Source organism: Melanerpes formicivorus, unplaced genomic scaffold, assembly GCF_026170545.1.
Source record: "Melanerpes formicivorus ecotype bairdi unplaced genomic scaffold, bMelFor1.0.p_v2 SCAF_27, whole genome shotgun sequence".
NCBI lineage: Eukaryota > Metazoa > Chordata > Aves > Piciformes > Picidae > Melanerpes > Melanerpes formicivorus.
Genome location: NW_027142379.1, coordinates 853998 through 870655, shown reverse-complemented (window position 1 = coordinate 870655; position 16658 = coordinate 853998). Strand labels below are relative to the sequence as shown.

Here is a 16658-nt window from a genome sequence, read left to right as displayed (position 1 = left end):
TCTAGCTCCGAGCCCCTGAAGAAGGCTGGCTCCTGGCTGCTCCATGGCAGCTGGCAGGGAACAGGGAGTGCTCTCCTGGACCTGGGTTTGGCATTGCTCTGCTGCTGCTCTGAACTCCAGGTGAGTTTCTTGCTTAAGAAGAGCATTGTGCTGTGGGCTGCTGCTGAAGGTGACTCCTCACCTGTTATAGGAGCTGGTGGCTCTCCAGAGCTGGTAGGGAGAGTCGAAAGTCTGAGCGCTCCAAAGCAGCTGCAGGTCGAATTCGATGCCTCCCAGGTGGTCTGGAGTCATCAGAAAAGACTTCACATCTGGCAGGCTGTGGTGCTCCATCACAAAAAGCCCTGGGGGCAGGACAAGGAGATGGCAGAAAAGACAGAGGAGCAGAATACTTGACTACCCAGTAGTCAGCATGGGAGATGCCCGTGCTAGGGCCTCCTCATGGGGCCCTGTTCTGCAGCCCATTCTCCAGGGCTCATTTCACACATTCACAGACTGCATCAGGTTGGAAGGGAGTCCCAAAGGTCATCTTGTCCAGCCAGCCCTGCAGGCAGCAGGGACACAGAATCACACAGAATCCCAGAATCAGCCATCTTGGCAGAGACCTCCAAGATCAGCAAGTCCAACCAATCACCCAGCCCTATCTAATCAACCAGACCATGGCACCAAGTGCCTCACTCAGGCTCTTCTTAAACACCTCCAGGGACGTGGACCCCACCACCTCCCTGGGCAGCACATCCCAATGGCCAATCTCTCTTGCTGGGAAGAACTTTCTAAGATCAAGCCTAAACTTCCCCCTGCACCTCCAACTACAGCAGGCTGCTCAGGGCCCCATCAAGTTTGACCTTGAATGTCTCCAGGGATGGGGCCTCCACCACACCCCTGGGCAAGCTGCTGCAGTGTTCCACCCCTGTCACTGTGGAGCACATTTGCAGGTTGGTTCATTCATGGTTATAAAGATGTAAAGGCTGAGTGCCAAGAGGATGGAGCCAGGCTCTGCTCAGCAATGCCCAGTGACAGCACAAGGGGCAGTGGGTGGAAGTTGAGGCACAGGAAGAATTATTTCCCTGTGAGGGTGACAGAAGCCTGGAGCAGGCTGCCCAGGGGGGTTGTGGACTCTCCCTCTCTGGAGATATTCAAGACCTGCCTGGATGAGTTCCTGTGTGACCTGCCCTAGGTGCTCCTGCTCTGGCAGGGGGCTGGACTGGATGATCTCTCAAGGTCCCTTCCATCCCCTAACGTTCTGTGACTGTGTCCCCCTGGCAGAGCCCAGGCTGACCTCTGAACTTGGCCTGTGTCTTGAACTCGATGACCAGCCGCCCGTCCTCGCGGATGTAGATCCTGATGATCTGCAGGCGGGCTGAGAGGACACTGTCCGTCTGAATGCCTGCGGGGCAGCAACAACACACTCACTGCAGAGCCCACACAGCAACAGCAAGGCACACCTCCTGTACCCCATCGAGTGCCTCACACCTACCTGTCCTCCAGAGGACAGTGTCATAGAAGAAGGAGAACTCCATCTCTGTGTGATGCTCCAGAGAAGCCCAGCCCCTGGGTGCTGTCACATAGATGTAGGAGACGTAGAGGGGGACGTGGACCGTCAGGAAGGACTGAGCAGAGTCCCGGACCTGCCAACACAACCCCAGAAGGGGACTTATGCACCAGGCCCAGGCCCAGACTCACAGCACCTGCTGCATTCATCCTCTGCTCTGCCAGTGAGGGGAAAATCACAGAGTGGCTCAGGTTGGAAAGGAACTCAGAGATCATCTACTCCAACCTCCAGCCCCCTGCCACGGGCAGGGACAGCTCTCAGCCAGACTCAGCTGCTCAAGGCCCCATCCAACCTGGCCTTCAGCACCACCAGGGAGGAGGCATCCACAACCTCCCTGGACAACCTATTCCAGAGTCTCACCACCCTCACACTGAACAACTTTCTCAGCTCCAGTCTAACCCTGCTCCCTCTCTGCTTCAAACCATCCCCCCCTTGTCCTGTCACTAGAAAAGCAGAGAGAAGCCTGCAACAAGAGACAGCTCTATAGCTCTGGCCCATGGATGTCCCAAGCACAGGGACATGTGGGGACAAAGTATTTCTAAAGCAATCTAATGTCACTGCTCCATCAAGGCTGAGCATTACTGCCAACAATCAGTTGGCTGGGATTCAAACTGGAAGAAGCTGGGTTTAGTCTAGACATAAGGAAGAAAGTCTTCACCATGATGCTGGTGAGGCACTGGAGCAGGTTGCCCAGAGAAGTTGTGGAGGCTTCAAGCCTGGAAGTGTTCAAAGGCAGGTTGAATGAGGCCTTGAGCAAGCTGCTCTGGAAGGAGGTGTCCCTGCCTAGGCAGGGGGGTTGGGATTAGATGACTATGAAGGTCCCTATCAACCCAAGCCATGCTGTGATCCTGTGAGATACTCACTTGGGTGGGATGTAGATGAATGATCCATCCATGAGGGGGCAGTGGGACACTGCAGGAGCCACTATTGTCTAGCAGAACAATTTTTGCTCTGCCAGGCACTTAGGAAATTGCTTACAAGTCCCCATGATGTGGGGCAGGACCTGCTGTGCCTCTGCTCTGCTCTTGGCCAATGTCTACCAGCTAAGAATCAAGTCAGCATGGTCCAAGAGCAGAGGTGGCAACATTTTGTACTTCCAGTGCAGCCACCTCTTTAAGGAAGATATGTCATTGCTGCCCTGAAGGTTCAGAGGATCTTGACAGGCTTGAGATGTGGGTGAGAGGTGCAACAAATCAAAGTGCAAGGTCCCTGCCCATGGCAGGCAGGGTTGGAGTAGATGATCTTGGAGGTCCTTTCCAACCTGAGCCATTCCATGATAAACCCTCCCCAAGGAAAATCAAAGCACTGCACAAAGCACAGCTCTCTGCTGGGTCAAAGGGGGCAATCCCCCCTCCAGCTGGCCAGAGCAGGGGCAGGGACACAAAGTGGACCTTTGGGGTGGTGTCTCACCTGGAAGTCAGCAGTGACAGAGCCTCCACAGACATCAATCAACTCAGTCATGTCATAATAAGCATCAAAAGTCCAAATGCAGCTCTTCAGGTTGAGATGTTTGTAGAGCTGGATGGTCTTGGGCTCCCTCACCGCCGCGTCGAACTGGTAGGGGCGGTCGTAGCCAGGGCCCAGGGTGATGCCCTCGTAGGTCACCTCCCCCAGAAAGCCTCCCTCTGGGGTGAGAGACAGCAGGACACTGGGCACTCCAGAGCTCAAACAGCTTGAGGCCAGGGAGTGAGGTCCTATTTTCACTCATCTAAGAGACTTTTATTCTATTAGGGACCCAACAGGCTCTTCTACCTTCCCCATCTCCACCTACCCACTGTGCTGCTCCTCTACCTTCCTGTCTCCACCTATCCAATGTGCTGCTCCTCTACCTTCCTGTCTCCACCTATCCAATGTGCTGCTCCTCTACCTTCCCCATCTCCACCTACCCACCATGCTGCTCCTCTACCTTCCCCATCTCCACCTACCCACTGTGCTGCTCCTCTACCTTCCTGTCTCCACCTATCCAATGTGCTGCTCCTCTACCTTCCCCATCTCCACCTATCCAATGTGCTGCTCCTCTACCTTCCCCATCTCCACCTATCCACTGTGCTGCTCCTCTACCTTCCCCATCTCCACCTATCCAATGTGCTGCTCCTCTACCTTCCCCATCTCCACCTATCCAATGTGCTGCTCCTCTACCTTCCTGTCTCCACCTACCCACCGTGCTGCTCCTCTACCTTCCCCATCTCCACCTATCCAATGTGCTGCTCCTCTACCTTCCTGTCTCCACCTACCCACCATGCTGCTCCTCTACCTTCCCCATCTCCACCTATCCAATGTGCTGCTCCTCTAACTTCCCCATCTCCACCTATCCAATGTGCTGCTCCTCTACCTTCCTGTCTCCACCTACCCACCGTGCTGCTCCTCTACCTTCCCCATCTCCACCTATCCAATGTGCTGCTCCTCTACCTTCCCCATCTCCACCTATCCAATGTGCTGCTCCTCTACCTTCCTGTCTCCACCTATCCAATGTGCTGCTCCTCTACCTTCCTGTCTCCACCTATCCAATGTGCTGCTCCTCTACCTTCCTGTCTCCACCTATCCAATGTGCTGCTCCTCTACCTTCCCCATCTCCACCTATCCAATGTGCTGCTCCTCTACCTTCCCCATCTCCACCTATCCAATGTGCTGCTCCTCTACCTTCCCCATCTCCACCTATCCAATGTGCTGCTCCTCTACCTTCCCCATCTCCACCTATCCAATGTGCTGCTCCTCTACCTTCCTATCTCCACCTACCCACCGTGCTGCTCCTCTACCTTCCCCATCTCCACCTACCCACTGCTCCTCTCCCTTCTCTGTCAAACTCTAAAGGTCAAACTCAACATACAGAGGACTGCACAGGGAAAAATGTTACAGGAATGGGGCAAGGATCCTAAAAAGCAAATGTTGAACCTATTGATCAAAGGCTGAAGTTCCACTTTCAGAAGCACAGAACAGTTTGAGGATGAAGTGAACAGAATGCCAGCACCTGAAGAACTGTTGGACAATGAAGTACCAGAATTCCCTGCCCACCATGGAATGAGCATGGAGCACGAGAGGGGTCAGGCACTGGAAGAGGATGCCCAGGGGGGTGGTGGAGCCACCCTGGAGGTGTTCAAGAAATGTGTGGCCATGGCACTTTGGGAGAAGGTTTGATGGCCACAGTGGTGTTGGGTTGCTGGTTGGACTGATGATCTTGGGAGGGCTTTTCCAATCCTCATGATTCTATGTTAAGAGCCCAGAGCCTTCTACTCTGCCTTTCTTTCCTGGCTTCTCCCTACCACCGAGCCCAAGGAGCAAAGGCTGCCTCTGAAGGTTACCTGAGATGCCTCTGAGGTCCCTGATGGTGACCAGGTTTGAGCAGACATGCTGGTGCCTGTAGATGGACTCTGAGAGGAGGAAGTGCAGGTTGTGCAGGGGCAGGGTGGAGATGAGCGGCAGCATTCCGTCCTGATGGGGGATCTGCACCGAGATGTGGATTCTGGAACAGAGACTGCCTTCAGACAGCAGAAACAAGCAGCCAGGAGAGCCTCAGGCACCACTCCCCACCCCACAGCAGCCAGCACAGCCTGGCTGAGCCTGACCTTTAGTTTCCACCAGATGTCTCCATCTACACATCTGTCCCACCAGGAGAGCTTTCCTGAGGGGAAGGGCAGCCCTCAGCAGAGCAGGGTGTGAGGAGTTTGGGAGCACTGCCCTGAGCACTCTGCATTGCTCAAGAGTGGACACTGCAGGGAAGGATGTGCTCTCAGACAGAAGTTCTCCTCTTGTGCTGAGCCAGCTCTGTAGCTCCAAGGAAGGACTTCTGGCAAGGGCTTGTAGTGACAGGATGAGGGGCAGTGGCTTTGAGCTGGGAGAGTGGAGACTGGGACTGGAGATTAGGGAGAGAAGTCGTGAGGGGGAGGGTGGGGAGACACTGGAACAGGTTGCTCATGAAGGTTGTAGATGTCCCCTGCCTGGAGGTGTTGAAGGCCAGGCTGGATGAGGCCTTGAGCAAGCTGGGCTGGTGGGAGGTGTCCCTGCCCATGGCAGGGGGTTGGAACTGGCTGATCTTGAAGGCCCCTTCCAGCCCAACCCATTGCAGGATTCCTCCTCCCAGCCCATACCTGTTGGGGTGCTCCTTGTGCTTGACATCCAAGTACTTCAGCGTGGCGATGAAGGACTGTGCCTGGAAGCCTCGGGCTGTCCCTGCCACCACAGGGGTGTGACAGATGGCACTGTCTGTGCCTATGGTAACCACATTGCTCCTCAGGGGGGTGCCCACGTGGCCAGCCTTGTCCACGGCCTTGGCCACGCAGCGCAGGTGGAAGCGGCGGCTGAAGTAAATGCTGTCCAGCACCTGCGGGGAGCCAGCAGGGACAGCATCAGCAGCACTGCTGGGACAGTGCCCAGGCAGCAACATCACTTTGCCCTCCTGCTCTGGGGCAGCAGGGAGGGGAGGGACACCAAAATGCAGACCAGGGGCATGTGAGTGCTAAAGTCACTTGGCCATGAAGCTATGATTGACCTCTTGGTTGACTTCTTGGTTCCCTAAGCTGCAGGAGGTGCTTGGAGATGTTGGTGCTTCAGAGCTTCCATACTCTGCCCACATAATGAAGGGAGGACAAGAGGCAGCCCAAGCTGGTCTGATCTGCCAGGCTCCATCTGCCTCCTGCCACCAGCCTTTACTGAAGTGTCTGAGTGTTCTCAGCTACTTCCCACATCAGCAGGGGTGCTTCCAGGAGGCTCCAGATGAACAGGGCTGTTTTCTGAAGCTCAGTCCCCCCAGAGAAGCACCCAGATGTCTCAGGACAGATCCCAAAGCTGAGGAGGCTTTTAGGTGTCAATCTCTGTGAAACTCAAGCGTGCACTACCCACCACAGATGTCTCATCTGAGTAGGCATGGTCTAAAAATCACACCTGGATGCCTGAGAAGAGCTGAGATGTGATGGTTGGGAGCACCTGGGAAAGCCCCCAGAGGAAAACCTCCTCTCTGTGGGGCAGGATGTGAAAAGCCCAGGGACAGAGAGGTCTCAGGCCACACATGGAGCAATGCAGCAAAAGGAGTCACAGAATCATAGAACTCTAACTCTGCCAAGGCTGGGGCTAAACCCTGGCCCTCAGCAGCACATCTCTGCCTCTTTCAAACACCTCCAGGGATGGGGATTCAAGCACCTCCCTGGGCAGCCTCTGTCAGTCTCTGAGAACCCTTTCAGGGAAGAATTTTCTTGTCATATCCAAGCTAAACCTCCCCTGGTGCACCTTGAGGCCATTTCCTCTCTTCCTTCAGGACTGCCTGAAGGAACAGCAGTGCAGAACTTGAGCTACATCTCCTTCCTGCAGCGTGGACAGGATGGAATGGAAGCAGGCAGCCAACCCCTGCTCACACAGCTCCCACCAACGTGCTGAGCTCCTGTCCAGGCACAGCCACTTTTTCCAGGTGGAGGGACACAACCAAATGCCAGCTGTGGGTGATCACAGCCTGCCAGAGCTGCCCCAAGCCCTCTCTGGCTGGCAGCAGGTGCTCCTGCAGCTCTGCTGTGCTGGCTGTACCTTGTGGTTGACGCTGGTGAAGGGAGTGTTGTCAGTGATGGTTTCAAAAGGGGACCTGGCTCCGTTGCCGTCCGTGGGGGCTGCTACTTCCCAGCTGAACTGTATCGAGGACTGGTTGATGCCAGCCTCGCTGCAGCGCTCCCTCATCACCGGGTACTTGGGGAAGTGAGGGTCACAGGGAGTGACACAGATGAGTGGGTAGCCTGGGGAGGGGGATTTCTTAGCACCATCCTTGGTCACTTCTTCCACCCGGTCGTAATCAGCCAGGGTGACAACCTGCATGGATGGGAGAGAGCAGCATTCACCTGGGGCGGAGGGAAGGAGCAGGAAAGGCAATCACAGAATGGACTCACAGGGTGCAGCTGGTTGGGAAGGACCCTCAAAGGTCCCTGCACTCAGCAGGGACATCTCCAACTACACCAGGTTGCTCCAGGCCACATCAGGTTTGACCTTGAATGCCTTGTGGGGTGGGGCCTCCGCCTCATCTCACAGAATCATTAAGGTTGGAAAAGACCTCTAAGATCAGCAGGTCCAACCCAGCGTCTCCATGACCGTGTCCCAAAGTGCCACACTCTACTTTTTGAACACCTCCAAGGATGGTGACTCCACCAGCTCCCTGGGTAGCCTGTTCCAATGCCCCACCATCTCTGGGCAAGCTGTGCCAGTATTTCACTGTGCTCATTGTGAAGAACTTCCTCCTAGTCCTTCCCACAGCCTCCCTCCCTCCCTCCAACCCCCCCTGAGGCCTCCAGTCTGTACTCGATGGGCACCAATCTCATCCCCTGCCACAGGCAACTTACCACAGGTGGTGCTGGTAGAATCAGGCTCCCTGCAGCCTCCTGGTCCAAAATAGTCACTATGGCAGTGCTGGTGTCTCCAAGGACAGCTTCCACAGGATCATCAGGACCCAGCACCACAGAAAAGGACTCATGCCACTCGCGGTCTTCATTGGACATGATCTCCACCTTGAATATGATGTTGTTCACACCTGTGAGGGGAGATGCAAGAGAAGCAGAGAGAACTCCATGCCTCATCACAACTTCTCCTAAGAGCCCTGCACAGCTGGTCCAGGGTCTGGCCACTGAAGCACCATAATCATTTCATTTCCACTCATTGCTGCTAAGAACTTAGCTTCATCCACACAGGAGTTTGCTCTCCACAAAGCTCCAGCTCTGACAGCTGATCCAGCTGGGCAGGTGACAGATCTGCTAGCAGAGGCCACCTGAGCAAATACCTGTTGTCTACCAGCTGTCTGTGGCCAAAATCCATCATCCAAAGGTCATCCCTACCCCTGCTTGTTCTCTCAGGCCAGCCTGCACAACTGCTTGGTGAGGGCTTCTTGGTCCAGTGATGTGGTCTGAGCTGTTGCACTGCATCCTGAAAGCTCTTTGCTGAGCCTTACATCTGCTGAAGACCAAGTGGTCTCACTCTCACCTGCCAGGTGCCAGTGCTTCTTCCTTGGATACTTCAAGGGTGGGTGGCAGGAGGATGGCACCAGGCTTTGTTCAGTGTGCCCAGTAACAGGACAAGGAGCAATGGGCACAAACCTGACCATCAGAAGTTCCATCTAAGCATGAGGAGGAACTTCTTTAACTTAAGAGTGCTGGAGCCCTGGAGCAGGCTGCCCAGAGAGGTGGAGTCTCCAGCTCTGGAGAGATTCCAAACCTGTCCAGACATGTTCCTTTGTGACCTGCCCTAGGCGATCCTGCTCTGGCAAGGGGGTTGGACTGGATGACCTCCAGAGGTCCCTTCTAACCCCTACCATTCTGTGGTCATGCCACCACCTCCACCCTTCCCCTCCAAGGCCCCTTTACCTGGGCTGAACTTGAGCATCCTGCTCTTGGGGTAGTAATCCACCCCAGCCTGCGCGGAGCCGTCGCGGGTGCTGCAGCGCACTCTGGAGGTCCTGTTCTGGTCTCCCCTCCTGACCACCTTCATGTTCAACACAGCTACACCCTCTGGGCCGGGCGGCTCCCGCACTTGGTAGGCTGCTTCTTCAAACTCAATGGTGGGTGCTAGAGAGAGTGAAGAAAAAAGGCCCAGCTTAGCACACCAGCTGCCTGGGGGCAGGTGAAGAGCTTTCAGCCCTTCAGCTAAGCTCCCCTCCTTGTAGACTCTACCTACACATCTTCAGAGCAAGGAGCTCCTCAAAGCAGGAGTCAGCTCTGAGGGTTGGATGTGAGTTAGGGTAAGAGGTGGGGCAAAACCCAGCTTGTGTTTTGGGGTTGCAGAGAACTGGAAATGATTCTACCACCTCCTGTTTCCCACTCATCACCACAGCCTCGAACCCATGGGAGGGTGCTATAGCCCCCATTGGTCACACCAGGGAGACCTGGCACTCCCCTTCTTCCCCACAGCTCTCTCCAGGCTGTGGCACAGTGAAGGGAAGCCAACATCTCCCAAGGGAAGCACAGCAACTCCCTGTGCAACTGCAGAGAGTGGGAAATGGGACAAGTGGTGAGTTCAGGCCACTGTTACTCAATCCCTCCCACTTAAGATCAGCCTGCACCACATCAGTGACCTGCACATGGAGCTGGGACCATTCAGTGAGTGCTGAGTTAAACTGCAGCCTTAGTGAGATGGTGGTGACTACCTTGGAACTACATCCCATGCTACAACCACATCCTTGCTGAGCATCCTCTCTTACCATCTTCATCATTGGTGACAGTGATGGTTGCCACATCCATCTTCCCAATCCTAGCTCCACTCCAGTGGTTTCCAAGTGGGCTACCAAGGTAGACCTGGAAGTGCTCTTCTGGCTCAAAGGCAGAGTCATCACTGATATAAACACTGCAGTTCTTCACCTAAAGCCAAGGAAGCAGGAGAAACCAGCAAGAGTTCATCAGCCCAGTGAAGCCACTGAGGGCCACACTGCACTTCACTACCTGGGGCTTAACAGCTGAGTATTGTCCACCCTGGAGGAAACCCTTCAAGGATGCTAGGAAGAAGTTCTTCACAGAAAGAGAGACTGGCCATTGGGATGTGCTGCCCAGGGAGGTGGTGGAGTCACCATCACTGGAGGTGTTTAGGAAGACACTGGGTAAGGCACTTGGTGCCATGGTTTAGCTGATCAGATGGTGTTGGGTGAGAGGTTGGACCTGATGATCTCTCAGGTCTTTTCCAACCTGGTAAACCCTACCCTCCCCTACCCTGGCCTGCCCTACCCTACCCTACCCTGCCCTGCCCTGCCCTACCCTACCCTACTTCAGTGTGGACAAACCACACAGCTTCATGACCAGAGACATCTGCTTCAACAAACCAAGAGCTCCCTGCTCCAACCCTGAATCCTGCTGCCAGAGGATTTGCATTTCATGTCTGAGCCAATTTTGTCATAGGAACATAGAATGGTTTGGGTTGGAGAAGCCTTCTAAGACCATTGAGTTCAGTCCTCAACCTAAGACCACCATGGCCATTAAACCATGTCCCAAAGTGCCATACCCACAGGAAACAAACAACCTCTTCAGAGTCCTATTTCCAGGACCAGAAGAATCTGTGACATTAAGCAGCTCTGAAACCACTTTGGGCAGCCTCTGACAAGGCAGAGGCAAGGAGGAGCTCTAAGCCTCTCCCTCAGTGGTTCTTCATTCTCCCCATATCCATGTCCAGCTCACCTTCTCCCCTTTCAAGAAGGTGATTCGGGACTCTTCTGCATTCCTCCTCTCCTCAAAGTCTTCCATGACCTCTGCTGTCTGGCTCTGGGTGTAGCACCTGACGGAGGACTCGTAGCTCAGGTCCCCGGTGCGGGAGATGGGGATGTGCAGAGTGCCCTCCTTCTCCTTCACCCTGTATGTGTCCCTGGTGAACTGCATGCTTGGGACTGCAGGGGCAATAAGAAGAGTCCAGCAGTGTTGAAGCTCCACAGAGAGAATCATAGAATCATTGTGCTTGGAAGAAGTCTTCAGGACTGTTGAGTGCAGCTGTTAGCCCAGCACTGCCAGGTCACCACCAAACCATGGCCCCAGCACCACATCTCCACAGCTTTTAAATCCCTCCAGGGATGGGGACTCCACCACTGCCCTGGACAGCCTGATCCACAGGATCAGAGGATGTCAAGGGACCTCTGGAGATCATCAAGTCCAACTCCCCCTGCCTGAGCAGGCCCTTAGAATCCAGCACAGGTCACACAGGAAAGCATCCAGATGGGGCTTGAAAATCTCCAGAGAAGGAGACTCCACAACCTCTCTGGGCAGCCTGCTCCAGTGCTGTCACCCCCACAGTGAAGAAGTTCCTCCTCAGGTTGAGGTGGAACCTCTTGTGCTGGAGTTCAGTGCCTCACAACCTTCTAGGTGCAGAAATTGTTTGTGCTATCCAACCTAAACCTCCCCTTGGCTCAGCTGGAGGCCATTTCCCCAAGCTGCTTGCAGCCAGGGAGAAGTGCTGCATGAGTCCAGCAGCCAGAGAAGACACAGCAGTGTCACTCTGCTGGTTTCAGACAAACAAGTGACCATCAACCCTCTGCAGAGCACAGGATCAGCAGAGCCTGCAGCACCTGGTGAGAAGGCATCTCTCTGTCATCTCTCAGTCACCTAAGCCCAACAGCTGATGAAACCTATTCCTTCCCTCTCATTTTGGTGCCCTTGCAAAGTGCTGGTGAGCAAGATGGGGCTGGTGGTACTGTCAGGAGGAGATTAGATCAGGACTTGGCACTGAAGTGGAAGCTATGATCCAAAGCTTTGTCCTCCTGTCTGTGGACAGGCACAGAACAAAGGGAGCAAGCCCTCCAGGGTTAGATGACACAGCATGAGCTCTCCTCAGGCAAGCAAACAGGAGAAGACATGAAAACACAAGAGAAAGCAAAGATGGAGTGAGACCTTCTCATGTGGTATGGGGGGGCTGCAGCTCACAGCATGAAACTGAGCTCTGAGCAGAGCAAGGCTGGAAGTGAGGGAACACTACAGGAAAATTCATTCTGCACTTCTGAAGACTCCAAGCACTTGGAGACAGGGAAGGATGGAATGAGACAGTGCAGGATGGAATGAGACAGTGCAGGATGGAATGAGACAGTGCAGGATGGAATGAGACAGTGCAGGATGGAATGAGACAGTGCAGGATGGAATGAGACAGTGCAGGATGGGAAGATCTGAGCTTGGAGTGAGGTGGGGGTTGGTCTCCACCCCTGCAACAAGTAACAGGACAAGAGGAAATTGCACCAGAGGAGGTTCAGGTTGGATATGGGGACAAATTCCTTCCCAGCAAGGGTTCTCAGGCACTGGAGGAGGCTGCCCAGGGAGGTGGTGGAGTCCCCATGCCTGAAGGGATTTAAGAGTTGTGGATGCGGTGCTGAGGAACCTGGTTTGGTGACAGTGACTTAGCAGCAGTGGTGGAACTGTGAGCTACAAGGGAGTGGTTGGGCTTGACAATCTCAAAGGCCTTTTCCAACCCCAGCAGAGCCCAGGAAAAGAGGTTAAACCCAACCTAGAAATGAACCCAGCTCGGATTAGCCTTCTGCTGTGTGGAAGTGCTAGGGAAGAGGCTAGGATGGACTGGTAGAGCTGCCATGGATAGCTTAGAATCCTAGAATGGGTTGGGTTGGCAGGGACTCCCAGCCCTGCTGCCATGAGCAGGGCCAACTTACCATCCTGGAAGATGTCATTAATGGCCACGATTGCCTGGAAGGGCTTGGCCAGCTCCGCTCCTTGGGGTGAGCTGAGGTAAACCACGAAGGTCTCCAGCCCTTCTATCACTGGGTACTGTGCATCATCCAGGATGGTCAGGGTGCACACCTGGAAGGAGAGCAGAAGTCCTGCTTTCAGAGCTGTCATCCTTCCTTCCCATCTGGGGGGGCTAATGTGAGGTCCTTCTGTCAGACCTCTTCTTATTTCACTAATCCATGGAAACCACACTCTAGATAAAGCCAAAGTATCACTTCAGAGACCAGGCAGCCATCCTCATGCTGGGAGAGGTGGACTGACCCAATCTTCTGTGGCTGGAGTGCTGGTCAGATGTCAGTCAGTGCCTACCACCTCCATCAGCAATCCTCAGATGGCCCTCAGAGGGTTTTCAAAACAGACAGCTGGCAAGCACAGAGAATGCCCCCAAGGAAGAGAGAGAAGCTCAGACACACCAGACTCAGCAGACTCATCAGGGGTCAAAGTGGCTCCTCACCTCTTCTGTCTTGCCTGGCCTGAACTCTATCTTCCTGGAGCTGGGGACATAGTCAACCCCTGGGCTGGCAGATGGAGGGTCTGAGGTGCGAGTGGCACACCACACCGAGGTGGGGCTGGAGAGGTCAGGGCCCTGCCGCAGCACTGGGATCTCAATGGTTCCTGCATCGCCAGTCGCAGAGGAGAGAGGACCAAGATGAGAAAGCAGCCACACACCACCAACCCCCCACTCTCCCTGCCCTCCCCACGGCTCCTGCACCCAGCACATGGGGAGAACCAACTCCCAGCCTTCCCTACAGGGGCAGAGGCAACAACTACAACCCTCTGCAGGTCTGCTGCTGTGCCCTGCCTCGCTCCTTCCGGTGAAAGGACATCAGCTGTCACGGTGAGCGCTCCAGAGCTGCGTGGAGCAGCCCTGGGGCGGGCCCCTGCTGCTGCTCACCTGCAGCCTCGCTGACAGTGAGGGTGGCATTGCCCAGGAACACCAGGGAGGCGTCGTTGGGGCCGGCGATGAAGACGCTGGCAGAGGCGCGGCTGCCGATGCGAGCGTTGGCCGAGGGGTCGGCCAGCACCACCTCAAACTCCTCCTCCTCCTCATATTCACTGTCATCCACCAGCAGCACGTCACAGGTGGCCCTGCTGACCCCCGGGCCCAGGACGATGCGGCTGTCCTCCGCCAGCCCCCGGGACTTGAAGTCGGAGCCGGATTCCAGCATGGACAGGCTGCTCCCCTTGGCCGACTTGGGGACGGTGTAGCAGATGGCAGACACGGTGCTGCTGGTGTCCCCTGAAACACAGCAGCCAACAGAGGAGGAGGCTCAGGGGACAGCTTATTGCTCTCTACAACTACCTGAAGGGAGGTTGTAGACAGGTGGGGGTTGGTCTCTTCTCCCAGGCACCCAGCACCTGAACAAGAGGACACAGTCTCAAGCTGTGCCAGGGGAGGTTCAGGCTGGAGGTGAGGAGAAAGTTCTTCACAGAAAGTGTCATTGGCCACTGGGATGTGCTGCCCAGGGAGGTGGTGGAGTCACCATCCCTGGAGGTGTTCAAGAGGGGACTGGATGTGGCACCTGGAGCCATGGTTTGATTAGTCATGAGGTGTTGGGTGACAGGTTGGACTTGATGATCTGCGAGGTCTTTTCCAACCTTGTTGATTCTATGATTCTAAGAGACCAACCCTGCCTCACTCCAACCTCCTTTCAGGGAGCTGGAGATAGTGAGAAGGTCTCCCCTCAGTTTCTGCAGCTCTCCCTCCCCCACAAAGGACAGGACATTGTTCTGCCCCCTCCAGCCCACCTTGCCTCTCCACAGGAGCAGAGAGGAGCCCAGTGCCCTCGCTGACATGGAAGGTCTTCCTGTCAAACTGCAGGGTGGGCTCGTCCTCCCCGTCGGTGATGGTGACGGTGGCCCGGCTGACGTTCCCCAGCAGGGCGTAGGCTGGCATGCTCAGCTCCACCGTGAAGCTCTCCCTGCGCTCAAAGATGTTGTCATCATTGATGGTGATGGTGCAGGCCTTGGTCTCTTCCCTCTCCTCAAACTGCACCTGGAAGGCAGCAAGTGGGCTGATCACAGAATCACAGAATGCTAGGGGCTGGAAGGGACCTCTGGAGATCACCGAGTCCAACCCCCCTGCCAGAGCAGGGTCACCCAGGGCAGGTCACACAGGAACACATCCAGGTGGGGCTTGAAAGACTCCAGGGGAGACTCCACAACCTCTTTGGGCAGCCTGCCCCAGGGCTCCAGCAGCCTCACACCAAAGAATTTTCTCCTCATGTTGAGGCAGAACTTCCTGGGTTCCAATTTGTGTCCATTGCCCTTTGTCCTGTCACAGGACACCACTGAAAAGAGTGTCATGCCCCCTCAGCATGTTCTGCTCCCCCCTCAGCATGTCCTACTCCCCCCTCAGCATGACCTCCCCTCAGCACTGCTCCTGCACCCAGCAGTCTACTGCAGACAGTGACCCCCAGCCATCCCCACCAGTGCAGGGGGAAACATCAGACCCCAACCTCAGTCAAAGATCATTGGGAGGCCCTGTTCTGAAGGCAGCTAACCCACATCTTTCAGAAAGGAAACCCTTTGTGTTTCACCAGCCTGGATGAGGTCCTTCACCCAGCCTTGATGCCATGGATGGTAGAATCATAGAAGGGTCTGGGTTGGAATGGACCTCCAAAGGTCATCCAGTCCAACCCCCTCTGCAGTAAGCAGGAGCATCCCCAACTGCAGCAGGTTGCTTAGAGCCTTGCTGTGCCTCACCTTGAATATCTCTGGGGATGGGACCTCAGCCACCTCCCTGGGCAACCTGTTGCAGTGCTCCAGCAGCCTCATGGTGCAGAACCTGTTCCTCACATCCAATCTAAACCTGCCCTTCTCTAGTTTGAAGCTGTTGCCCCTTGCAGGCCTTTGGAAACGGTTCCCCTGCAGCCTTCTCGTAGCTCCCTTCAGGTACTGGAAGGTTGCTCTAAGGTCTCCCTGGAGCCTTCAACAACCCCAGGCAGTGCTACAGGCTGGGGTCAGAGTGGCTAGAGAGCAGCCAGGCAGAGAGGGACCTGGGGGTGCTGGTTGATAGTATGCTGAACATGAGCCAGCAATGTGCCCAGGTAGCCAAGAAGGCCAATGGGCTGGATCAGGAATAGTGTGGCCAGCAGGAGCAGGGAAGTCATTGTGCTCTGTGCTCAGCACTGGTTAGGCCACACCTTGAATACTGTGTCGAGTTCTGGACATTGAGACACTTGAATGTGTCCAGAGAAGGGCAACAAGGCTGGGGAGAGGCCTTGAGCACAGCCCTGTGAGGAGAGGCTGAGGGAGCTGGGGTTGCTTAGCCTGGAGAAGAGGAGGCTCAGGGGAGACCTTCTTGCTGTCTATAACTACCTGAAGGGAGATTGTAGCCAGGTGGGGGTTGCTCTCTTCTCCCAGGCAACCAGCACCAGAACAAGAGGACAGAGTCTCAAGTTGTGCCAGGGGAGGTTTAGACTGGATATTAGGAGGAAGTTCTTCATAGAAAGAGAGTCGTTAGCCATTGGAATGTGCTGCCCAGGGAGGTGGTGGAGTCACCATCACTGGAGGTTTAAGAAGAGACTGGATGAGGCCCTTAGTGCCATGGTTTAGTTGGTTACATGGTGTTGGGTGATTGGTTGGACTTGATGATCTCTGAGGTCTTTTCCAACCTGGTTAATTCTATGCTGTGCTATGCTATGCTGTGCTATTCTGTGCTATGCTGTGCTATGCTATGCTATGCTGTGCTGTGCTATGCTATGCTATACTGTGCTATGCTATGCTGTGCTATGCTGTGCTATGCTATGCTATGCTGTGCTATGCTATGCTATACTGTGCTATGCTATGCTGTGCTATGCTGTGCTATGCTATGCTATGCTGTGCTATGCTATGCTATACTGTGCTATGCTATGCTGTGCTATGCTGTGCTATGCTATGCTATGCTGTGCTATGCTATGCTATTCTTCTCCAGGCTGAAGAGCCCCAGATGGCAGAGCACATCC

General features: G+C 55.0%; 1 protein-coding gene across 1 annotated transcript in view; it reads right to left on the bottom strand.

Annotated features, from left to right (window-relative positions):
- Positions 1-16658, bottom strand: part of FRAS1 (Fraser extracellular matrix complex subunit 1) — a 143765-nt gene that overhangs the window by 4379 nt on the left and 122728 nt on the right. The window contains exons 54-68 of the mRNA XM_068154044.1: positions 14461-14707; positions 13607-13951; positions 13166-13326; positions 12636-12783; positions 10672-10877; positions 9708-9864; positions 8875-9075; positions 7861-8048; positions 7061-7336; positions 5635-5867; positions 4849-5009; positions 2960-3174; positions 1475-1625; positions 1277-1384; positions 182-341 (exon numbers count right to left, since the gene is read on the bottom strand). Of these exons, the coding sequence (XP_068010145.1) occupies positions 182-341; positions 1277-1384; positions 1475-1625; positions 2960-3174; positions 4849-5009; positions 5635-5867; positions 7061-7336; positions 7861-8048; positions 8875-9075; positions 9708-9864; positions 10672-10877; positions 12636-12783; positions 13166-13326; positions 13607-13951; positions 14461-14707 (2957 nt within the window). The remainder of the gene's footprint in view (positions 1-181; positions 342-1276; positions 1385-1474; positions 1626-2959; positions 3175-4848; positions 5010-5634; positions 5868-7060; positions 7337-7860; positions 8049-8874; positions 9076-9707; positions 9865-10671; positions 10878-12635; positions 12784-13165; positions 13327-13606; positions 13952-14460; positions 14708-16658) is intronic.